Raw genomic sequence first — 19,369 nt, 5'->3', positions numbered from 1 at the left:
TTACTGTAGCTGTGTGGGTTATTTATGTTTGTGTTTGATAAAAATGCTTACTGTGAGTGTTCATAAAAATATTAACGAAATTCATAGAATAAAGCTCGTTTTTGATTAAAAGTGCTTAAAGCCTCTGTTGAACAACACCTGAAAGGCAGGCCCTTGTGTTCATCATAACCAAAATGATAAACAGTTGTAGGTCAGGTGAACTCCATGATATACTTTGGAGTTTTCTAAATCCTCGCCCATAACAATGGTGAAAGTGACACATTTTAGGGCAGATAATGTCAAGTCTTATATCCATCATTCAAAGGTTACATTGCAGAGGAGAGAGAGATTTTTCAACCACTTTCTGAAGTGTTAGAAGACATGGGGTGGGATTCTCCGACCCTCCGACCGGTAAAAAGTTGGCGAGGCGTCAATCCCGCCGCCCGCTTTGGAGAATGGCGGGGGCCGGCGGGAGGCTATGGACCACGGGTCACGGCGGCGTAAACAGAACACCTATTTAACGGCGTCAACCAGTGCTGATGGAGGTAGGTCACGGCGTGGGGGGTGGCCGCAGGAGAAGTGATGGCGTGGCCGCAGTCTGTGGGTGGGGGAGAGGGGGCGGGGGGGGGGGGGGGGGGGGCTGGTGAGAGCCAATGACGGGGAGGGGGGGGGGACAGTGGTGGGGAGGGGGCGATAGTGCCGGGGAGGGGGGGAGAGCGAGTGCCGGGGAGGGGGGGGGGGGGGAACAGTGCCGGGGAGGGGGGGACAGTGCCGGGGAGGGGGGAAGAGAGCGAGTGCCGGAGAGGGGGGGAGAGAGCAAGTGCCGGGGAGGGGCGGGACAGTGCCGGGGAGGGGGGGAGAGAGAGTGAGTGCCGGGGGAGGGGGGGAGAGAGCAAGTGCCGGGGAGGGGCGGGACAGTGCCGGGGAGGGGGGGGAGAGAGAGCAAGTGCCGGGGAGGGGCGGGACAGTGCCGGGGAGGGGGGGGGAGAGAGAGCGAGTGCCGGGGGGGGGGGGGGGGGGGGGACAGTGCCGGGGAGGGGGTAACAGTGCCGGGGAAGCGGGGGAGAGATCGAGTGCCGGGGAGGGGCGGGACAGTGCCGGGGAGGGGGGGGAGAGAGAGAGCGAGTGCCGGGGAGGGGGGGCAGTGCCGGAGAGGGTGGGAGAGAGAGAGTGCCGGGGGGGGGGGGGGGGGGGACAGTGCCGGGGAGGGGGGGAACAGTGCCGGGGAAGCGGGGGAGAGATCGAGTGCCGGGGAGGGGAAGACAGTGCCGGGGAGGGGGGGGGGGGGGGGGGGGGAAGAGAGCCAGTGCCGGGGAGGGGTGGGAGAGAGTGAGTGCCGGGGAGGGGGGGGGACAATGCCGGAGGGGGGTGGGGGGGTGGGAGGGAGAGAGTGAGTGCCGAGGACAGTGCTGGGGAGGGGGGATCGTCCGCCTGGCTAGGTGCCATCGTCCCACAGTCACGCCCATGCAGCCCGTGGCACGCCTGATCAGCCAGCGATGTTGCCCACGTGGCGGCAGCCGCTATTCTACATGTTGCCCTGGAAGAGGAGGAGCGTGGCACAGAGGCGGTGCAGGCTGCCGCAGAGGAGCATGCCGCAGAGGGGCAGACGGAAGGCGCCCAGACTGGAGGGCCACCCGCCCGTCAGGACGAGGAGGAGGAAATGGGAGGGGGAGCACGAGGAGAGGGTGGAGGACTTTGTGGTGCCACGGCGACGGATACGCCCGGGGAGGCCCCGGGTGTACCGGTCCCATTCGTCATACCAGGACCTCACGGACCGGAAATGCAGGAGGAGACTCCGAACGAGCCGGGAATCCGTGGCACACATCTGCCACCTGCTGGCACACTTGGCATCGTGTGGCACTGGGGGAGGACACCCTCTCCCCGTGTCCGTCAAGGTTACGGTGGACCTGAACCTTTATGCCACTGGGTCATACCAGGCACCGAGTGGGGACCTGTCCGGCATCTCGCAGACATCGGTGCACCGGTGCATCCGGGCAGTGACAGACGCCCTTTATGCCGTTGCGGACCGCTACATCCGGTTCCCTGTGGACCGGGCGAGCCAGGATGCCCGGGCTGTGTTGCCATGGTCTGCGGTATGTTGCCATACCCGCCGATTCGCACGCCCCCTAGTCAGTGAACCAGGCGGCTATCAGCCTGTCCCGTGCCCGCTGGCCCAGCCGGTAACGGTGGGCAGCCACCCGTCCATGTCCAGCCCGTCTGCCCTGACCATTGCCCCCATCTCCCTCATCTGGGGAGGTCTGCGCCTCATCTTGCTGCTCTTCCACTTCCCCCTCCTTTGCCTGCAGCACATCGCCCCTCTGCTGGGCCATGTTGTGCAGGATGCAGCAGACCACAACGATGAGGCTGACCCTATCTGGCGGGTACTGGAGGACCCCTCTAGAGTGGTCCAGGCACCTGAAACTCATCTTCAGCAGTCCAAAGCACCTCTCTATCACACCCCTGATCGCTGCATGGGTAGCGGTTCTCCGCGTCAGTCTGTGGCCTCCGTATAGGCGTCATCGGCCACGACTGCAACACGTAACCCCTGTCGCCCAGCAATCAGCCCCTCAGCCGGGGGATGAAAGATTGCGCCAATACAAATGTGTCATGTACACTGCCCGGGTACCGGGCACAGACGTGCAGGATCATCATGTGGTGGTCGCAGACCACTTGAATGTTCGTGGAATAGGTCTCCTTCCTATTGGTGAACACGGCTCTGTTATCTGCAGGTGGCCGCACGGCGACGTGCATCCCATCAATTGCGCCCTGGACCAAGGGCATCCCGGCCGCGGCAGCTAAGCCCAGTATGATGCCATTCATTGAATATTTTCTTGTCAAATATCTCCTTCCAAAGTGTAACACCTCACACTTTTCAGGATTAAATTCCATCTGCCACTTTTCTGCCCATTTGACCATCCTGTCTATATCTTCCTGTAACCTAAGACTCTCAGCCTCACTGTTAACCACCCGGCCTATCTATGCGTCATCCGCAAACTTACTCCACATAGTCATCTAAATCATTTATATAAATGACGAATAATAGGTCACTGTCCATGTGAAGTTTGCACATTCTCCCTGTGCCTGCATGGGTCTCACCCCCACAACCAAAACATGTGCAGGTAGGTGAATTGGCCATGCAAAGTTGCCCCTTAATTGGAAAAAAATTAATTGGGCACTTTAAATTTATAAAAAGAAAAAAAAGGTGAAAGAGAATTCAGATCTCTGGCTCCCCAGCTGCTAGATCAAAACAAAAACTGACTACTTGGCAACAGCTCACAGGCTGAGCAGAGAGAAAGGTCTTTAATCAAAGGTCAACAGAGGAGAGTGAGATTAGATCTAGCTCCCCAGCCTCTTGATCATAAGTTAAACTTAACATTCTGCAAGATGGAGCCTGCCAGTATGTTTCCAGAACATTTCGGAACCAGCACCAACCAGCATCGAGAGCCAACTAAGTCCTGGGAAATTAAAGTAGCTGATTGGCTGTCAGCCAAGTCAATCACAATAGGTCATCACTGGACCAACCCAAATAGCACATTGCCCGGGGGTCTCCTTCGGCCAGACCACATAGCACCTGGTATCGGGCGGTTCCTTGGTTTTAAAATTGAAGGCTGAAGTCCACCTGAAAGGCATAGGTCCCAGCACCTGTCCAGGCACACAAGTTATAAAGGCAAAGACAACAGAAAATAAAAGAAATAGACAAGGGAAACCAAGTTTAAATAGGAGGTTCCTTACAGGAACCACCATGGGTGATCAGTCAGGTTTCATCAATATCTGGATAAAGAACGAGACTATCGAGACTAGATGGGAGGGCTATGCCATCAGAATATACTAGGCCATTGGAACAGAGCTGGCGAAAAGGCATGAAAAGTTTAATAAGGCCAAAGCCACACTACAAGAGCGATGTGTGGTTTGATGTGGTGTAACCGGCTCTTCTCCGGTTGACTTTAAAGGACAGCACGGTAGCACAAGTGGCTAGCACTGTGGTTTCACAGCACCAGGGTACCAGGTTTGATTCCCTGCTGGATCACTCTGTGTGGAGTCTGCACGTTCTCCCTGTGTCTGCGGGGGTTTCCTCCGGGTGCTCCGGTTTCCTCCCACAGTCCAAAGGTGTGCAGGTTAGGTGGATTGGCCATGATATATTTCCCATAGTGACCAAAAAAGTTAGGAGGGGTTATTGGGTTATGGGGATTGGATGGAAGTGAGGGCTTAGGTGGGTCGGTGCAAACTCAATGGGCTGAATGGCCTCCTTCTGCACTCTATGTTCTATCTTCTATGACAGAGATGACTATTTTGACATGCCGGAGGTTGCAAATGGGTTTATCGAGAAGAACAGACTGGGGGTGACCTAAAGTGCTTAAAGACCTTGGGGTTTGTTGTTCTTTGTTAAAGTTCATCTTTTTTTGTGGGGTTTTTGTAACGTTGGGAGGACTATGGGGATGTGCCTGGGATGTTGATCGATGTTTTTTCTGGGCGTGCTTGGGGTTTGTATTTCGCACCATTGGCGTTTTTTATGGGGGAGGGGCTTTGAATGTTCATTTTCCTCAATTGTTCTGTTTAAAGTTTGGTTTGGGCAGGGGGGCAGATCGTTGATATACTGTTAGTTGACTTTGATTTTTACCTTGTGCGGGGGTCACCCTGCTAGCAGTATATCTAGTTAATGGAAGCGGAGAGGCGGAGATACTTGCAGCTGGTTACCATGGGGTTGTTTTTTTGTTTTATTGTAAGGTAATGAACTGAGGCTTTTTGTTTCTGTTTGGTTTGGGGAGGGGGAGGGGGAATTTTGTTTTTCTGTTTGTTGTTTTCTTTGAAGTGTGCGGTGGAGCTGGGAGGGGGAGGATAGGGCCGCCCTGAGTAGGTCTCGTGCAGTTTTTCCCTGCACTGCTGTCTGGTCCTGGCAGTGGAGCCCGTGATGCGAATGACATCTGCCATCTGTGCCCACGCCCAGTGTACAGCAGCGGAGGCAACCCCCTTCCCACCCAGGATACTGGGTCACCCGCCTCTCCACAGCATCTAGCACGGTCCCCAGTTCCGTGTCCCCAAACCGGGGTGCCAGTCTCCATGCTGCCATCATATTGGCTGAGATGAGTGTGTGTGGGGAGTGGAGTGCTAATATGCGCCTGCAGCTTGGCAGCCTCTCGTCAATTCCGACTGTGGCGTATCAGACACGGTTTCTCATTGGAATCACACCTGTTCCACGTGGCGCCGATGCTAGCCCATTAACGGTTATTTTGCTGTTATAGAAGTCCATTGATTCTGTTACGGCATCAGCACTCAGGGCGGGATTCTCCGTTGGCTAACTGCGAAATTGCAAAACCGAAAACAGTGCTGCATATTCACTCTGGTCGCCCTGAGTAGATCCCGTGCATCGGGACACAGAGCACGTCCTGATGACACCGATTTGGAGGGGGCAGAGCATCGTGAACCGGCATCAAACTGTCACCTACCCCGAGTCTGGCGTCGGAAGCCATTCTCTTCCAAACCTCTGCGGTTCTGCAGGTGCACCCTCATCTGGCACACATATTGAAGTGTCTCCCTGATTAGCCAAAGTCTTTGGCGGCATACACGGCCCGGCAAGTCTCTGGAGGACAGATGCATGCCGCCTGATGCGGTTCCTCCTTTCTACCTCCTTCTGTTGGGCGGTTGACTCTCCAGCCTCACTGGCAGGCCCCTGCTCTTCTGGGGACGGCTCCTCTTGTGCAGGGTCCTTCCCGAACAGACCCTGCGTCTCTAGCCTCCATGCTTTCGCAGTAGAAATCAATAATAGGCCCCTATTTGTCATAGCAGGGGAGTTTAAAAGGCAAGCCTGACTATTAACCAAGTAGTTGCATTAACTCAATGAAATCAGAAATTTCAAATAAATTTTCATAACTTTGTAGTACCATTCCAGTTGGACAATGCTTTGGAAGTGAAATCAAGCAATCACACTTCTTTAGGGGCACAGAATGATTTTGTCATCCCTTCAACAAGAAATCTACATTTTATAAACGGAGTTTAAGAAGAAAGCATGCTTTATAATTTATGCATATTGTTCAAATACTGTAATCCAGATGTTTATTTATTATAAACTGTAATCCTAAATTTAGAAAATTTCACTTGGAAAGTTTTATTTTTTGGTGTCATATTGTTTGATCTGGGATCACAGAGCATAAACCAATAGTTTAAAGGTTATCTTTTTGATATAGCTGGATAATTAGCCATAGTCCATGAGGCAACATAGGATCACTGTCTATTTGAGAGGGAATTATTTTTAGTCTGAAGGGCACCACTCCACACCAAGCCTTGGGCAGGCTAGGATGCAGATCCCACCTCTATCTTAACTGCAACAGGAATTGAATTCATGCTGTTGGTGTTATTTTGAACAATACCCTCGTCACCTAGCTAACTGAGTTAACTGGCCCCCTTCTTTCTTGTTATGCAGCATGAAAATGATAAATTAATGTCTGCAGTGTTTGTGAAGCAGCATGTGGTGATGCTAATTGGTGTTCGTATTTTCATCTATCGTCTGGGCCAGAGATTATGGATTCCTGCAGAAGGTTGGTGCTTAATGCCTTAGTACACCATTGGTGAATTTGTACATTGAGGGTGAAATTTGACATGGGCTGTTAAAGGTGTGGAATTGCTTTTGCTGCCTGTTAAATGACATGGTTTGGTAGTTAATACGAACATATGAACACCGAGCAGGAGTAGGTCATTCAGCCCCTCAAGCCTGTTCAGCCATTTAATAATGTCATGGCTGATTTGACATCAAATCAACATCCTGCATACCCCAGATAACCTATCACCCTATTGCTTACCAAGAATGTATCCAGCTCTGCGTTAAAAATATTCAATGACTCTGCCTCCACCACCATTTTAGGAAGAGTTCCAATCACACTGTGACCCTCTGTGTACATAGAACATAGAACACTACAGCGCAGTACGGGCCCTTCGGCCCTCGATGTTGCGCCGACCTGTGAAACCATCTGAAGCCTATCTGAGCTACACTATTCCATTTTCATCCATATGTCTATCCAGTGACCACTTAAATGCCCTTAAAGTTGGCGAGTCTACTACTGTTGCAGGCAGGGCGTTCCACACGCCGACTACTCTCTGAGTAAAGAAACTGCCTCTGATATCTGTCCTATATCTATCTCCCCTCAATTTAAAGCTATGTCCCCTCGTGTTGGTCATCACCATCCGAGGAAAAAGACTCTCACTGTGTAAAAAGGTTTTGCCTCATCTCCATTTTATTAAAAAAAATTAAATAAATTTTCATTTGTATTCATCACAAAACAGAAAAGGTAAGAGCACACAGGAAACATATACACAAACATGAGGCGTATTAACACACTCCGAGTGGTCGGCTACAAGCAGGCATTGTGTTGTTACTCGTGTCTTAATAAAGCTCGTAGTCTCAAATGTGGAGAAGATGCTTTATTGTGAGTTCGTTCACTCTTCAGAGCTGTTCCCTACGGTTACCTTCAGTGCTCCTAGCTGGTGTGGGTGTATGTGTCCTGCTCCAAGTTCTGCCCTCTGTGAAGTGTGTCCTCACTTCCTGTCCCGGTCTATTTATATGGCTCTCCCGTGCCCCCTCTAGTGTTTGCTCAGTTGTATTGCATCTAGTTAACTTGTGATCACCACATCCCCCTTTTTCTCTTTACATATTTTTTGTACATCGTTAAAGAAAATTGTACATCCTGTCCCGGTGTATTTATAGCTCTCCCTCTGGTGTTTGCTCAGTTGTTTTGTATCTAATAAATCTACGATCACCACATCCCCCTTTTTCTCTTTACATATTTGCTGTACATCGTTAAAGAAAATTATAGAAAACAGTTACTTATGATATGCGTATCTATACAGGTGATGGTGCTATTGCATATTGTACAAAGCCAATGTAGTTATATGTCCAATCTTAATAAAAACATTTATGAGTCCAAACTTGATGAATTTGTTCAGAGCTTTTTTTTCTTTTTGTTGTTGATGACGTGGTGATATTGATATTGCAAGTCCGCTGTGAATGTTGTTGGTGTTCCTTGTTATTTTAAGTACCCAATGCATCATCCCGAGGTGTTTGCATGGTCACCTCACTGATGTTGACTGGCATGGACTTTTTTTTTTGTGCTTGTGGTGTTGATTTATTGTCTCATCCGCCTTGGATGCTGGTGTGCTTGCTCGTTCTGGAGCAGACGTGAGTTTGTGCGATTCGTTGTCATCCCATGACATGTTTGTAGTCTTGTCATCGTTTTGCAGTGTGCTGTGGCATTGTCCTTCATGTGCCGAGTAGTACCATTGTGTACAAGTCGTTGTTTCATTGCTGTTGTTTCTGTCGTTCCTGTTTTTGTTGTTTTCGTTGCCGTACTTGTTGCTGTTTTTGTCGTTTCTGTCTTTGGTGTTGGCACTGTCGTTGTTCCTGACTTTGTTGTTTTCGTTGCCGTTCGTGTTGCTGTTTTTGTCGTTTCTGTCTTTGGTGTTGTCGCTATCTTTGTTCCTGACTTTGTTGTTTTCGTTGCCGTTCTTGTTGTTTCTGTCTCTGTCGTTGTCGCTATCTTTGTGCCTGACTTTGGTGTTTGTCATGTCGCGCTTCATGTTGCTTTTGTTCTTTCTGTTGTCGTTCACGTTTCTGCTGTGCTTCTTGCTATTGTTGTTGGTCTTGTCGCGCTTCATGTTGCTTTTGTTCTTGCTGTTGTTTGTCCCGTTTCTGCTGTGCTTCTTTTGACTTTTGTTTTTCTTGTTATACTCTATTCGTGTCCCGAGTGGATAATTTGAGTCATTGAGCATTTCGTCTCGAGAGTGGTGCGAATGATCTGATGTTGCATCGGTGCAGATGACCTCAATCATTTGTGGAGAATTGGATTCCTCATCTTTGCTTTCTTGGTGCTCCTCTTCCGGAGTCAAATTCTTCTCGATTTCATTTGACGCGGTGTCTCTGGATTCTTGGCGCTCCTCTTCTGGAGTCAAAACCTCCATGATTACAATTGACGTGATGTCTGTGGACTTCTGGCGCTCCTCTTCTGGAGTAAAAATATGCATGATTTCAGTTGACGTGGTGTCTCCGGACTCTTGGTGCTCCGCTTCTGGAGTTGAAATCTTCATGATTTCCGTTGATGTTGTCTCACTGGACTCCAGGTGCTCCTCTTCTGGAGTCAAAATCTGCATGGTTTCTTTTGGCTTGGTCTCTCTGGACTCCAGGTTCTCCTCTTCTGGAGTCAGAATCTGCATGGTTTCTTTCGGCGTTGTCTCTCTGGACTCCAGGTGCTCCTCTTCTGGAGTCAAAATCTGCATGTTTTCTTTCGGCATCGTCTCTCTGGACTGTTGGGTGGCCCGACTCTGTGCTTCTGAACAGACAAGCTGAGAACTGTCAGTCTCGCTGTGATCCTGTACGTCGAGTGCGATCACCTTGTTACTGTTTTCGCTCTGTGCTTCGGTACAGACAAGCTGAGAACTGTCAGTCTCACTGTGATCCTGTACGTCGAGTGTGATCACCTTGTCACTGTCTTCGCATGCAGTGGGTAGCGGTGCATTGTCTTCTTTTTGTTCCTGTGAGCTTGGTAGACTTTCATAGTCTGCTTGCGGTTGCTCAGATACAGCGGGTTTACCTGCATGGTCTTGTTCATGCATGGTGTTCGCCAAGGAGTGTTTGCTTGCATCCCTTTTGGAGTCTTTCATCACTCGCACTGTGGAGCCTGTCATCGCTCGCTCTGTGGAGTCTTCCTGTGCTCTCTGTGTGGCGTCGTCTTCGTCTAGGGTATTGCTGTCATCCAATGTATCGACGAGCTGCCATGGCATCATGGTGTTGGATTCATCTACCATGAGTAGAGTCGTGTTGAGCTTTGCAACGGTGTCGCTGATGCTGTGATCAGCATGTCCAAATAACTCCTCCATGTCTGAGTAGTATTCTTTGATACCCATTTCATCTTCGTTGGCTTCTTCTACCACGAGTTGATTCGTGTTGAACTTTGCGACCGTGTCGCTGATGCTGTGATAAGCATATCCGACTGACTCAGCTGTGTCTGAGTAGTATTCTTCGAAAACCAAATCATCCTGGTTGGATTCTTCTACCACGAGTTGATTCGTGTTGAACTTTGCGACCGTGTCGCTGATGCTGTGATAAGCATATCCGACTGTCTCAGCCATGTCTGAGAGGTAATCTTCGAAAAACAAATCATCTTTTGTTGTTTCGGAATTCTTTTTGTTCTCTTCACTTTGGGTGGTGCAGACTTCTTTTTTCAGGGTGTTGTGCAAGTTGTTTTTAACTGTTGGTTTAAGTTCAGGCGTTTTTCTGTGTTCTGAGGCAAGAAAATTTGTGTTTACCACTTTAAGTGTCTGATTTTCAATTTTCGGGCATTTCCCTTTTAAGTGGGCGTGGTCGGGATGCTCAGACGTCATGACGTCACGCGTAGGAATGAATTGCGCATGCGCAAATCGGCTTTCCTGCCCTGTGCGGTTCTGTGTCCATTGCGCATGCGCGGCTTGCGCATGCGCATGACGATCCGCGACCAAGACTTTTTTTGACTGCGCATGCGCGGCTTGCGCATGCGCATAACGATCGGCACCGCGATCTTTTTTAAACTGCGCATGCGCGGCTTCCGGTTCCGGCGCATGCGCAGACGCGATTTGTAGTTCTTTGCTTACCGGAGACTGCAAAATGTGCTCCAACGCCAATTTTTGGCGTTTTTCGCGGATTTCAGGGATTTTTCTTTCCCACCAGGACTGGATCTCCAAAAGTCGTAAGTAATCTTCTCTTCCCGATCTGGACAGGGTTTCAGCATTTTGGCTTTGTGAGAAATTCTTGTTATTTCTTCTTTTGATCTGTACTTTTCATTCGCGATTTCTTGTTCTTTTCGTGATTTTTTAAGTTTTGCATCACTCAGTCTCTGTGCAGTTTGGACTCTGAGCATGCCTTGCTGTTCAAATTTCTCACAGTACTCTTCAAATTTGTTTAGTAACGTTTGTAAGCTGTTTCTGTCTTCACCTTTTGAATATTTAAATCCATTATACACTTTCCTATTTACAGGCACTGCGGTGAGAATTGCTATTTTAATGTTGTCTGAGGCTTCTTGTACATCATTAGCTACGAGATTAATATCAAACATTTGTTTAAACCTTTTCCAGACATTTCTTACATTGCCAGTCAGGTCCAGCTGATCTGGGTATCCAATCCACATCCTCGAATTAGCGATGTCTTCCCAAGTCAAATGTCCAGTAGGAGATTTCCATGCCATTTTGAGCTTTCTGTATCTGCCACTGAGTTGTCCTGTAGTAAGTGTCTGAAGCCACTCCTGGGTACCATGTGTTGTTACTCGTGTCTTAATAAAGCTCGTAGTCTCAAATGTGGAGAAGATGCTTTATTGTGAGTTCGTTCACTCTTCAGAGCTGTTCCCTACGGTTACCATCAGTGCTCCTAGCTGGTGTGGGTGTATGTGTCCTGCTCCAAGTTCTGCCCTCTGTGAAGTGTGTCCTCACTTCCTGTCCCCGTCTATTTATATGGCTCTCCCGTGCCCCCTCTAGTGTTTGCTCAGTTGTATTGCATCTAGTTAACTTGTGATCACCACAGGCATATTAGTTTTAAAAAATATATATTTTTACTAAGGTATTTGCAAGTTTTTATAATAATAACAATAATAATGACATAAACATGGTACAATAAACATTTCCACCCCCCATCACAATCATCACACACCCCAACCATAAAACAACTATCTGTCCCTCTTCCACCCCCCCACCTTTGGAATTCTGCATCTGCTGATATTTAAATTTTCCTCGAGAAAGTCGACGAACAGCTGCCAGCTCCTGGTGACCCCTACCATTGACCCTCTTCAGGCGAGCTTTATTTTTTCAAGACTGAGAAACCCAGCCATGTCACTAACCCAGGTCTCTACACTCGGGGGGTTTGAGTCCCTCCACATTAATAAGATCCGCCTCCGGGCTACCAGGGAGGCAAAGGCCAAGACGTTGGCCTCTTTCGTCCCCAGCTCTTCCGACACACCTTGATCACCACCCCCGGACTTTGCACCACCTGTGTTTTGAGTACCGTGGACATTGCCTTAGCGAAACCCTGCCAGACCCTCTAAGCTTCAGGCATGCCCAAAACATATGGACATGATTTGCTCGGCTTCCCGCGCACCTCGCACACCTGTCCTCTACCTCAAAAAACCTGCTCATCCGGGCCACTGTCAGGGCTAAGCCTGGCACATGAGGATGTATTAACCCAGCGTCGGGCGTCTACCCACAGACCTGCCTCTATTTCTCCTCCTAACCCATCCTCCCACTTGCCCTTAAGCTCCTCCATCGGAGTTTCCTCCGCATCCAAAATTTCCTGGTAAATATCTGATACCTTCCACTGTCCCACCCAGGTACTGGAGACTACCCTGTCCTGTAGCCCCTGTGGCGGCAGCAACGGGAAGGCCGGAACCTGCTTTCTCAAGAAGTCTCGCAGCGGGAAGGCCGGAACCTGCTTTCTCAAGAAGTCTCGCACCTGCAAATACCTAAAGCCATTCCCTGCTGGCTATTCAAATTTATCCTCTAAGGCTTTCAAGCTGGGGAAGCTCCCGTCTATAAATAGATCCCCATCCTCCTAATTCCTGCCCTTTGCCATCTCCGGAACCCACCATCCAGCCTACCCGGTACAAATGTATTAGATTATTAGAAATCGGGGTCCAAACCGATGCTCCCTCTACTCTCTTATCCACTGCCCTCAGATTCTCAGAGCCACCACCGGACTTGTGGAGTATCGGGCTGGTGAAAACGGAAGAGGTGCCGTTATCAGTGCTCCCAAACTTGTATCTTTTCATGATGCCGCCTCCATTAGCTCCCATACTGACCCCTTCCCCACTACCCACTTCCAAATCATGGTTATATTAGCCGTCCAGTAGTAATCGCAAAAGTTCGGCAGCGCCAACCCACCCTCCCCCTGACTGCGCTCCAGCAACACTTCCTTCACTCGCGGGGTTTTACCCGCCCACACAAAGCTCGCAATAACCTTATTCACCTGCTTGAAAAAGGCATTTGGGATGAAGATGGGGAGGCACTGATTCAGGTCAAATTCCCCCAAGATTCGCATTACTTCCCCCATACCCTCCAATGGGTCCGAAATGCGCAAGAGCAGGTCATCTGCGTGGAGCGAGACCCGGTGCTCCACACCAGCCCCCCACCCCCCAGAACCAGCCCTTTCCAGATCCTAGAGGCTCTTACCGCCATGGCCAAAGGCTCTATGGCCAGACCAAACAGTAACAGGGAGAGGGGGCACCCTTGCCTCATCCCTCGGTGTAGTTTAAAATACCCCGACCCCAGCCGCTTCATACGCACACTCGCTACTGGTGCCTGATAAAGCGACCGCACTCAGTCAACAAAGCCCTCACCAAACCCAAACCTTCCCAGCGCCTCCCACAGGTAAGTCCACTCCACCCGATCAAAAGCCTTCTCCGCATCCATCGCTACCACCACCTCCGCCTCCCCTCCTTCTGAGGGCATCATAATAACATTTAGAAGCCTTCGAACATTGGCCTTAAGTTACCTGCCCTTAACAAATCTCATCTGGTCTTCCCCTATCACCCCCAGGACACAGTCCTCTACTCTTGTGGCCAGTATCTTAGCCAGGAGTTTGGCGTCCACATTCAGTAGAGAAATCGGCCTGTATGACCCGCATTGCTCCAGATCCTTCTCACGATTTAGGATCAATGAAATTGATGCCTGCTACATTGATGGGGGGAAGACTCCCTTCTCTCTTGCTTTGTTAAATGTCCTCAACAGCAGTGGGCTCAATATCTCTGAAAACGTCTTGTAGAATTCCACGGGGTAGCCGTCAAGCCCCGGGGTCTTGCTCGACTGCGTGCCCTCCAGCCCCTTGATTATTTCCTCCATCTCAATTGGGGCCCCAACACCTCCACCAGGTCCTCCCCCACCCTCTGGAACCTCAACTGATCCATAAATTGCCTCATTCCCTCCACGCCAGCCGGGGGTTCCGACTTGACTCATACAATTTACTATAAAAATCCTTAAACACCTCGTTCACCCCCGCTGGGTCCAAGACCGTATTCCCGTCTCTACAATTTACTCTACCTATCTCCCTGGCCGACTCTCTTTTCCTGATTTGGTGCGCCAACATTCTGCTTGCCTTTTCCCCGTACTCATTGATCGCCCCCCTTGCCTTCCTCAACTGTTTCCCTGTGGTCAACAGCCCAAACTCCACTAGTGGTATTCCACAGGGATCCGTGCTCGGACCACTGCTGTTTGTGACATACATAAATGATCTGGACGAAGATATATAAGTGGTCTGATGAGCAAGTTTGCAGATGATACTAAGATTGGTGGAGTTGCAGATAGCGAGGCGGACTGTCAGAGAATACAGCAGAATATAGATAGATTGGAGAGTTGGGCAGAGAAATGGCAGATGGAGTTCAATCCAGGCAAATGCGAGGTGATGCATTTTGGAAGATCTAACTCAAGAGCAGACTATATGGTCAATGGAAGAGTCCTGGGGAAAATTGATGTACAGAGAGATCTGGGAGTTCAGGTCCATTGTACCCTGAAGGTGGCAACGCAGGTCGATAGAGTGGTCAAGAAGGCATACAGCATGCTTGCCTTCATCGGACGGGGTATTGAGTACAAGAGTCGGCAGGTCATGTTACAGTTGTATCGGACTTTGGTTAGGCCACATTTGTAATACTGCGTGCAGTTCTGGTCGCCACATTAACAGAAGGATATGGATGCTTTAGAGAGGGTGCAGAGGAGGTTCACCAGGATGTTGCCTGGTATGGAGGGTGCTAGCTATGAGGAAAGGTTGAGTATATTAGGATTGTTTTCATTGGAAAGACGGAGGTTGAGGGGAGACCCGATTGAGGTCTACAAAATTATGAGAGGTATGGACAGGGTGGATAGCAACAAGCTTTTTCCAAGAGTGGGGGTGTCAATTACAAGGGGTCACGATTTCAAGGTGAGAGGGGAAAAGTTTAAGGGAGATGTGCGTGGAAAGTTTTTTACGCAGAGGGTGGTGGGTGCCTGGAATGCTTTGCCAGCGGAGGTGGTAGAGGCAGGTACGATAGCATCATTTAAGATGCATCTGGACAGATATATGAACGGGTGGGGAACAGAGAGAAGTAAACCTTGGAAAATAGGCAACAGGTTTAGATAAAGGATCTGGATCGGCGCAGGCTGGGAGGGCCGAAGCACCTGTTGCTGTGCTGTAATTTTCTTTGTTCTTTGAAACCTCCGCCGCTCCCTCAGGAGCCCCGCATCCGGGGCCCCCGAGTATCTCCTGTCCACCTGGAGTATCTCCTCCACTAATCTATTCCTCTCAGCCCCTTCCACCTTTTCTCTGTGGGCCCGTATCGAGATTAATTCCCTTCTGACTACTGCTTTCAAAGCTTCCCAGACCGTTGCTGCAGAGACCTCCCCCATATTGTTTGTTTCCAGGTAGTTCTGGATGGACTTGTAAACCCACCCACAAACCGCCTCGTCCGCGAGCAACCGCACATCCAGTCTCCACAGCGGGCATTGCCCGGGGCATGATCCGACACTGCAATAGCCGAATACTCAGTATCCACCACCTTCGGTATTAGCGCCCTGCTTAGAACAAAAAAGTCGATGCGAGAGTGTACCTTGTGGACATGAGAAAAAATGGAAAACTCCTTCGTCCTCGGCCGTGCAAAGCTCCATGGGTCTACACCCCTCATCTGTTCCATAAAACCAATCAATTCCTTTGCTGCAGCCAGCCTCCTCCGTGTCCTCGATATTGACCGGTCCAATTCCAGATCAATGACTGTGTTGAAGTCCCCTCCCATGATCAGGTTATGTGACTCTAAGTCTGGGATCTTACCTAACACCCGCCTCATAAATACCACGTTGTCCCAATTTGGACCACATTATGTTCACAAGTACCACTCGCACCCTCTCCAGCTTCCCACTCACCATTATGTACCTACCCCCCTTGTCTGATACGATTCTCCCAGCCTCGAATGCCACTCGTTTAGAACATAGAACATACAGTGCAGAAGGAGACCATTCGGCCCATTGAGTCTGCATCGACCCACTTAAGCCCTCACTTCCACCCTATCCCCACAATCCAATAACCCCTACTAACCTTTTTGGACACTAAGGACAATTTATCATGGCCAATCCACCTGACCTGCACGTCTTTGGACTATGGGAGGAAACAGGAGCACCCGGAGGAAACCCACCCAGACACGGGGAGAATGTGCAGACTCCACACAGACAGTGACCCAGTGGGGAATCGAACCTAGGACCCTGGTGCTGTGAAGCCACGGAGCTAGCCACTTGTGCTACTGTGCTTCCCACTTGTTTGCTGATCAGGATCGCTACCCCTCTGGTCTGCAAGTCCAGCCCTGAGTGGAACACTTGGCTAACCCACCCCTTCCTCAATTTCGTCTGGTCTGTAACCTTTAGGTGCGTCTCTTGTAGCATTGCCACGTCCACCTTCAGTTCCTTCAAAAGCGCAAACACGCGAGCCCTCTTGACCAGCCCATTCAGTCCTCTCGCGTTCCATTTGATCAGCCTTGATGGGGGCTTCCATCACCCCGCCCCTGCCGATTAGCCATCACCCTTTTTAGGACAGCCTTGAGCTCGCCCCCCCCCCCCCCCCCCCCCCCCGGCTTCCTCGAGTCCCCCCTCGGGCTGCCGCCGTTCCCGACCTCCCATTTGTCCCCTAATACCAGTTCCTTCCCTGTCAGCAAAGCAGCCCCCCCCCCCAGCAACAACACTAAAAACCCAATCCCCCAAGTCAAGATCCAGCTTAACACCTGTCCACCCCCCACTGTGCTTCCGAGAGTCAGCTGACCCATGCTGACTTGATAGCTTCCAACCCTGGCACCAAGCAGTCTGTCTCCCTATTGTTAACTTCTCTCTCCCCCCCCCCCCCACATGAATAAACATTTTAACAGCATCACATTCCTCAGTAAACAAACAACAGAAAAAAAAAAGTGAAGAAACAAACACTTTAGAAAAATAGCCACCCAAAAAGCAGACTAAATTCAAAGCCCATCCCCTCCTCAAACAAGTTCTCTGCAGGACAAAACAACCGTTAACCATCCACACAGCCTATTATTTCACACAGAACTAAATTGTTACAATCCAACACCACAAATCACTGCCAAAGAACTTCTCCGAGTCTTTAATGTCTTTTAATTCACCTCCACCTTCTTTTCTTTAATAAAGGTCCATACTTTGTCTGGTGTTTCGAAGTAGAAGTCCCTTTCCTCATGTGTGACCCACAGACGGGCTGGGTACAGCATCCCGAACTTCACCCCTTCTTAAAGAGGGTCGTTTTTGCCCGATTGAACCCAGCTCGCCTCTTGGCCAAAGCCGCTCCCAGGTCCTGATAAATACACAACTCACAGTTCTCCCACTTGCTGCTCCGTTCTTTCTTGGCCCACCGCAAAATGTGTTCCTTGTCCATAAAACAGCGAAAAGGTACCACCATGGCCCTCGGCGGTTCGTTCGCTCTGGGCTTCCTCGCGAGGGCTCTGTGCACTCTGTCCACTTCTAGGGCCGAGGGAACGCCCCAGCCATCATCAACTTCTCCAACATGTCCGTCACATAGGTCCTCGCATCCGATCTCTCATTACCTTCAGGGAGGCCAACAATTCTGAGATTCTGCCTCCTGGACCTATTCTTCAGGTCCTCTAGCTTCTCCTGCATTCTTTTCTGGCGGTTGTTCGTCATCCCCACCTAGCTTTCCAGCACGGTTATATATTCCTCATGCTCTGACAACTTTTGTTCGACCTCCTGGATCGCTCTCCCGTGGATTTCCTGATTCTGAACCACTTGGTCAATCGAAGCCTTAATCGGGTCCAGCGTGTCCTCCTTCAGCTTGGCGAAGCAATCCTCGAAAAACTTCACCAGCTGCTCCGTCGACCACTGTGCCCTCTCCCTGGGGCCCTTGCCCTCCGCCATGCTGTCCCGTGTTACCAGCTCTGCTTGCTTCTCCCTTATATCTCTTTGTCGTCTCAGCCGGCCACTTCTGGTCCAATTCTCCACACACCGGAGGGGGATTTCTCCTTACTGTCTCACTCTTCATTGATTCATCCCATAAAATCCGAACAAAACCGGGGGAAAAAGGTCCAAATGTCCTTTACAGGTGGGAGCTATCAAATGTGCGACCTACCCCTTCATGGCTGCCACCGGAAGTCCTCTGTTCCAGCATTTGTGTTGATGACCTTGCACAGTCCACCATGCTCTGCTCTGCTTCACTCTGCTTCACCCTGCGTGACCGTCGTTCTGAGTTTGGGATCTTCTTTCTCGCCTTTTACTACTTTATCGGCTCCGTGGCTCTTTTATGGCATTTTGGTTGGTTGTTTGTTAGTTGGGGGGATTTCTTTTGTGTTTTTGCCTCTATTTAATGGGTTGAAAGGGTCTGGTAAGACATTTCCCAGAGAGACACCTTTCGTGCACCTGCTCAACTCATGGCTGCCTCCGGAAGTCTCATCTCCATTTTAAAGGGGTGAACCCTTATTTTTAAATAGTGACCCCCTAGTCCTGGAGTCTCTCATGAGAAGAAACACCCTCCGCATCTACCGCCAAGGCTCTTCAGGATCTTATATTTTTCTTTTTTAAAAATCTTTTTATTGGCATTTTCAAAATTTATAAACAATTATGTACATTGTTGACGTGTTCATTCACTGTACAATACAGAAAGGTTTGTCTTTTCCTTCCCTTATGTTGTCCTATTTACAATTTGCCACCATCTGGTTTGGAACGTGTTCCCTACACGAGCCTTCCTTCGACCCTCGGATGGCATACTGAATTTTCTCCTGGTTCGAAATTCCGAAAGGTCAGCAAGCCAGTCTGCAGCTGTGAATGGTGCTACTGGTCGCCAGCCGAGCAGGATTCTTCAACTAGGGAAGTGAAAGCTAGGGCGTGGCCCTCTTCCCCATGTGTAGCTCTGGCTGCTCTGATACTCCAAAGATTGCCACGTATGGGTACGGCTTCACCCTCATCCCCACAACCTTAGACATTGCCTCGGAGAAGGCTGTCCAGAACCCAGCAAGTTTGGGACATGCCCAAAACATGTGGGTGTGGTTGGCCGGGCCCCTCTGGCACCGTTCACATTTATCCTCACCTCCTGAAGAACCTGCTCATTCAGATTCTGGTCAGGTGTGCTCTGTGCACCAGTTTGAACAGCATGAGGCTGAGCCTTACATAGGAGGAGGTGGCGTTGGCCCTGTTCAGTGCTTCGCTCCAGAGTCCCCACCACATTTCTGTCCCCAATTCATCCTCCCATTTCTGACTGATCATGTCTAGTGGTGTTCAGGCTCTGTCCAGTAGCTATCCATACATTTTCCCACAGAGTCCCCCTTCTTTACTGTCTGTATTGATCAGGTCCTCTAATAGTGTAGTCTCCAGGGCCCCAAAGTACCCTACTGTTTCTTTGCGGAGGAAGTGCTTTATTTGCAGGTTC

General features: G+C 50.0%; 1 protein-coding gene across 1 annotated transcript in view; it reads left to right on the top strand.

Annotated features, from left to right (window-relative positions):
* LOC119953484 (cation channel sperm-associated protein subunit delta-like) overlaps positions 1–19,369 on the top strand; it is a 760,311-nt gene that overhangs the window by 140,790 nt on the left and 600,152 nt on the right. Inside the window, exon 5 of the mRNA XM_038777815.1 lies at positions 6,398–6,512. Coding sequence (XP_038633743.1) covers positions 6,398–6,512 — 115 coding nt within the window. The remainder of the gene's footprint in view (positions 1–6,397; positions 6,513–19,369) is intronic.

The sequence above is a fragment of the Scyliorhinus canicula genome, chromosome 18, assembly GCF_902713615.1.
Source record: "Scyliorhinus canicula chromosome 18, sScyCan1.1, whole genome shotgun sequence".
NCBI classification, from domain to species: domain Eukaryota; kingdom Metazoa; phylum Chordata; class Chondrichthyes; order Carcharhiniformes; family Scyliorhinidae; genus Scyliorhinus; species Scyliorhinus canicula.
Note: the sequence above shows the minus strand (reverse complement) of the source record. Positions and strands in the feature narration are given on the sequence as shown.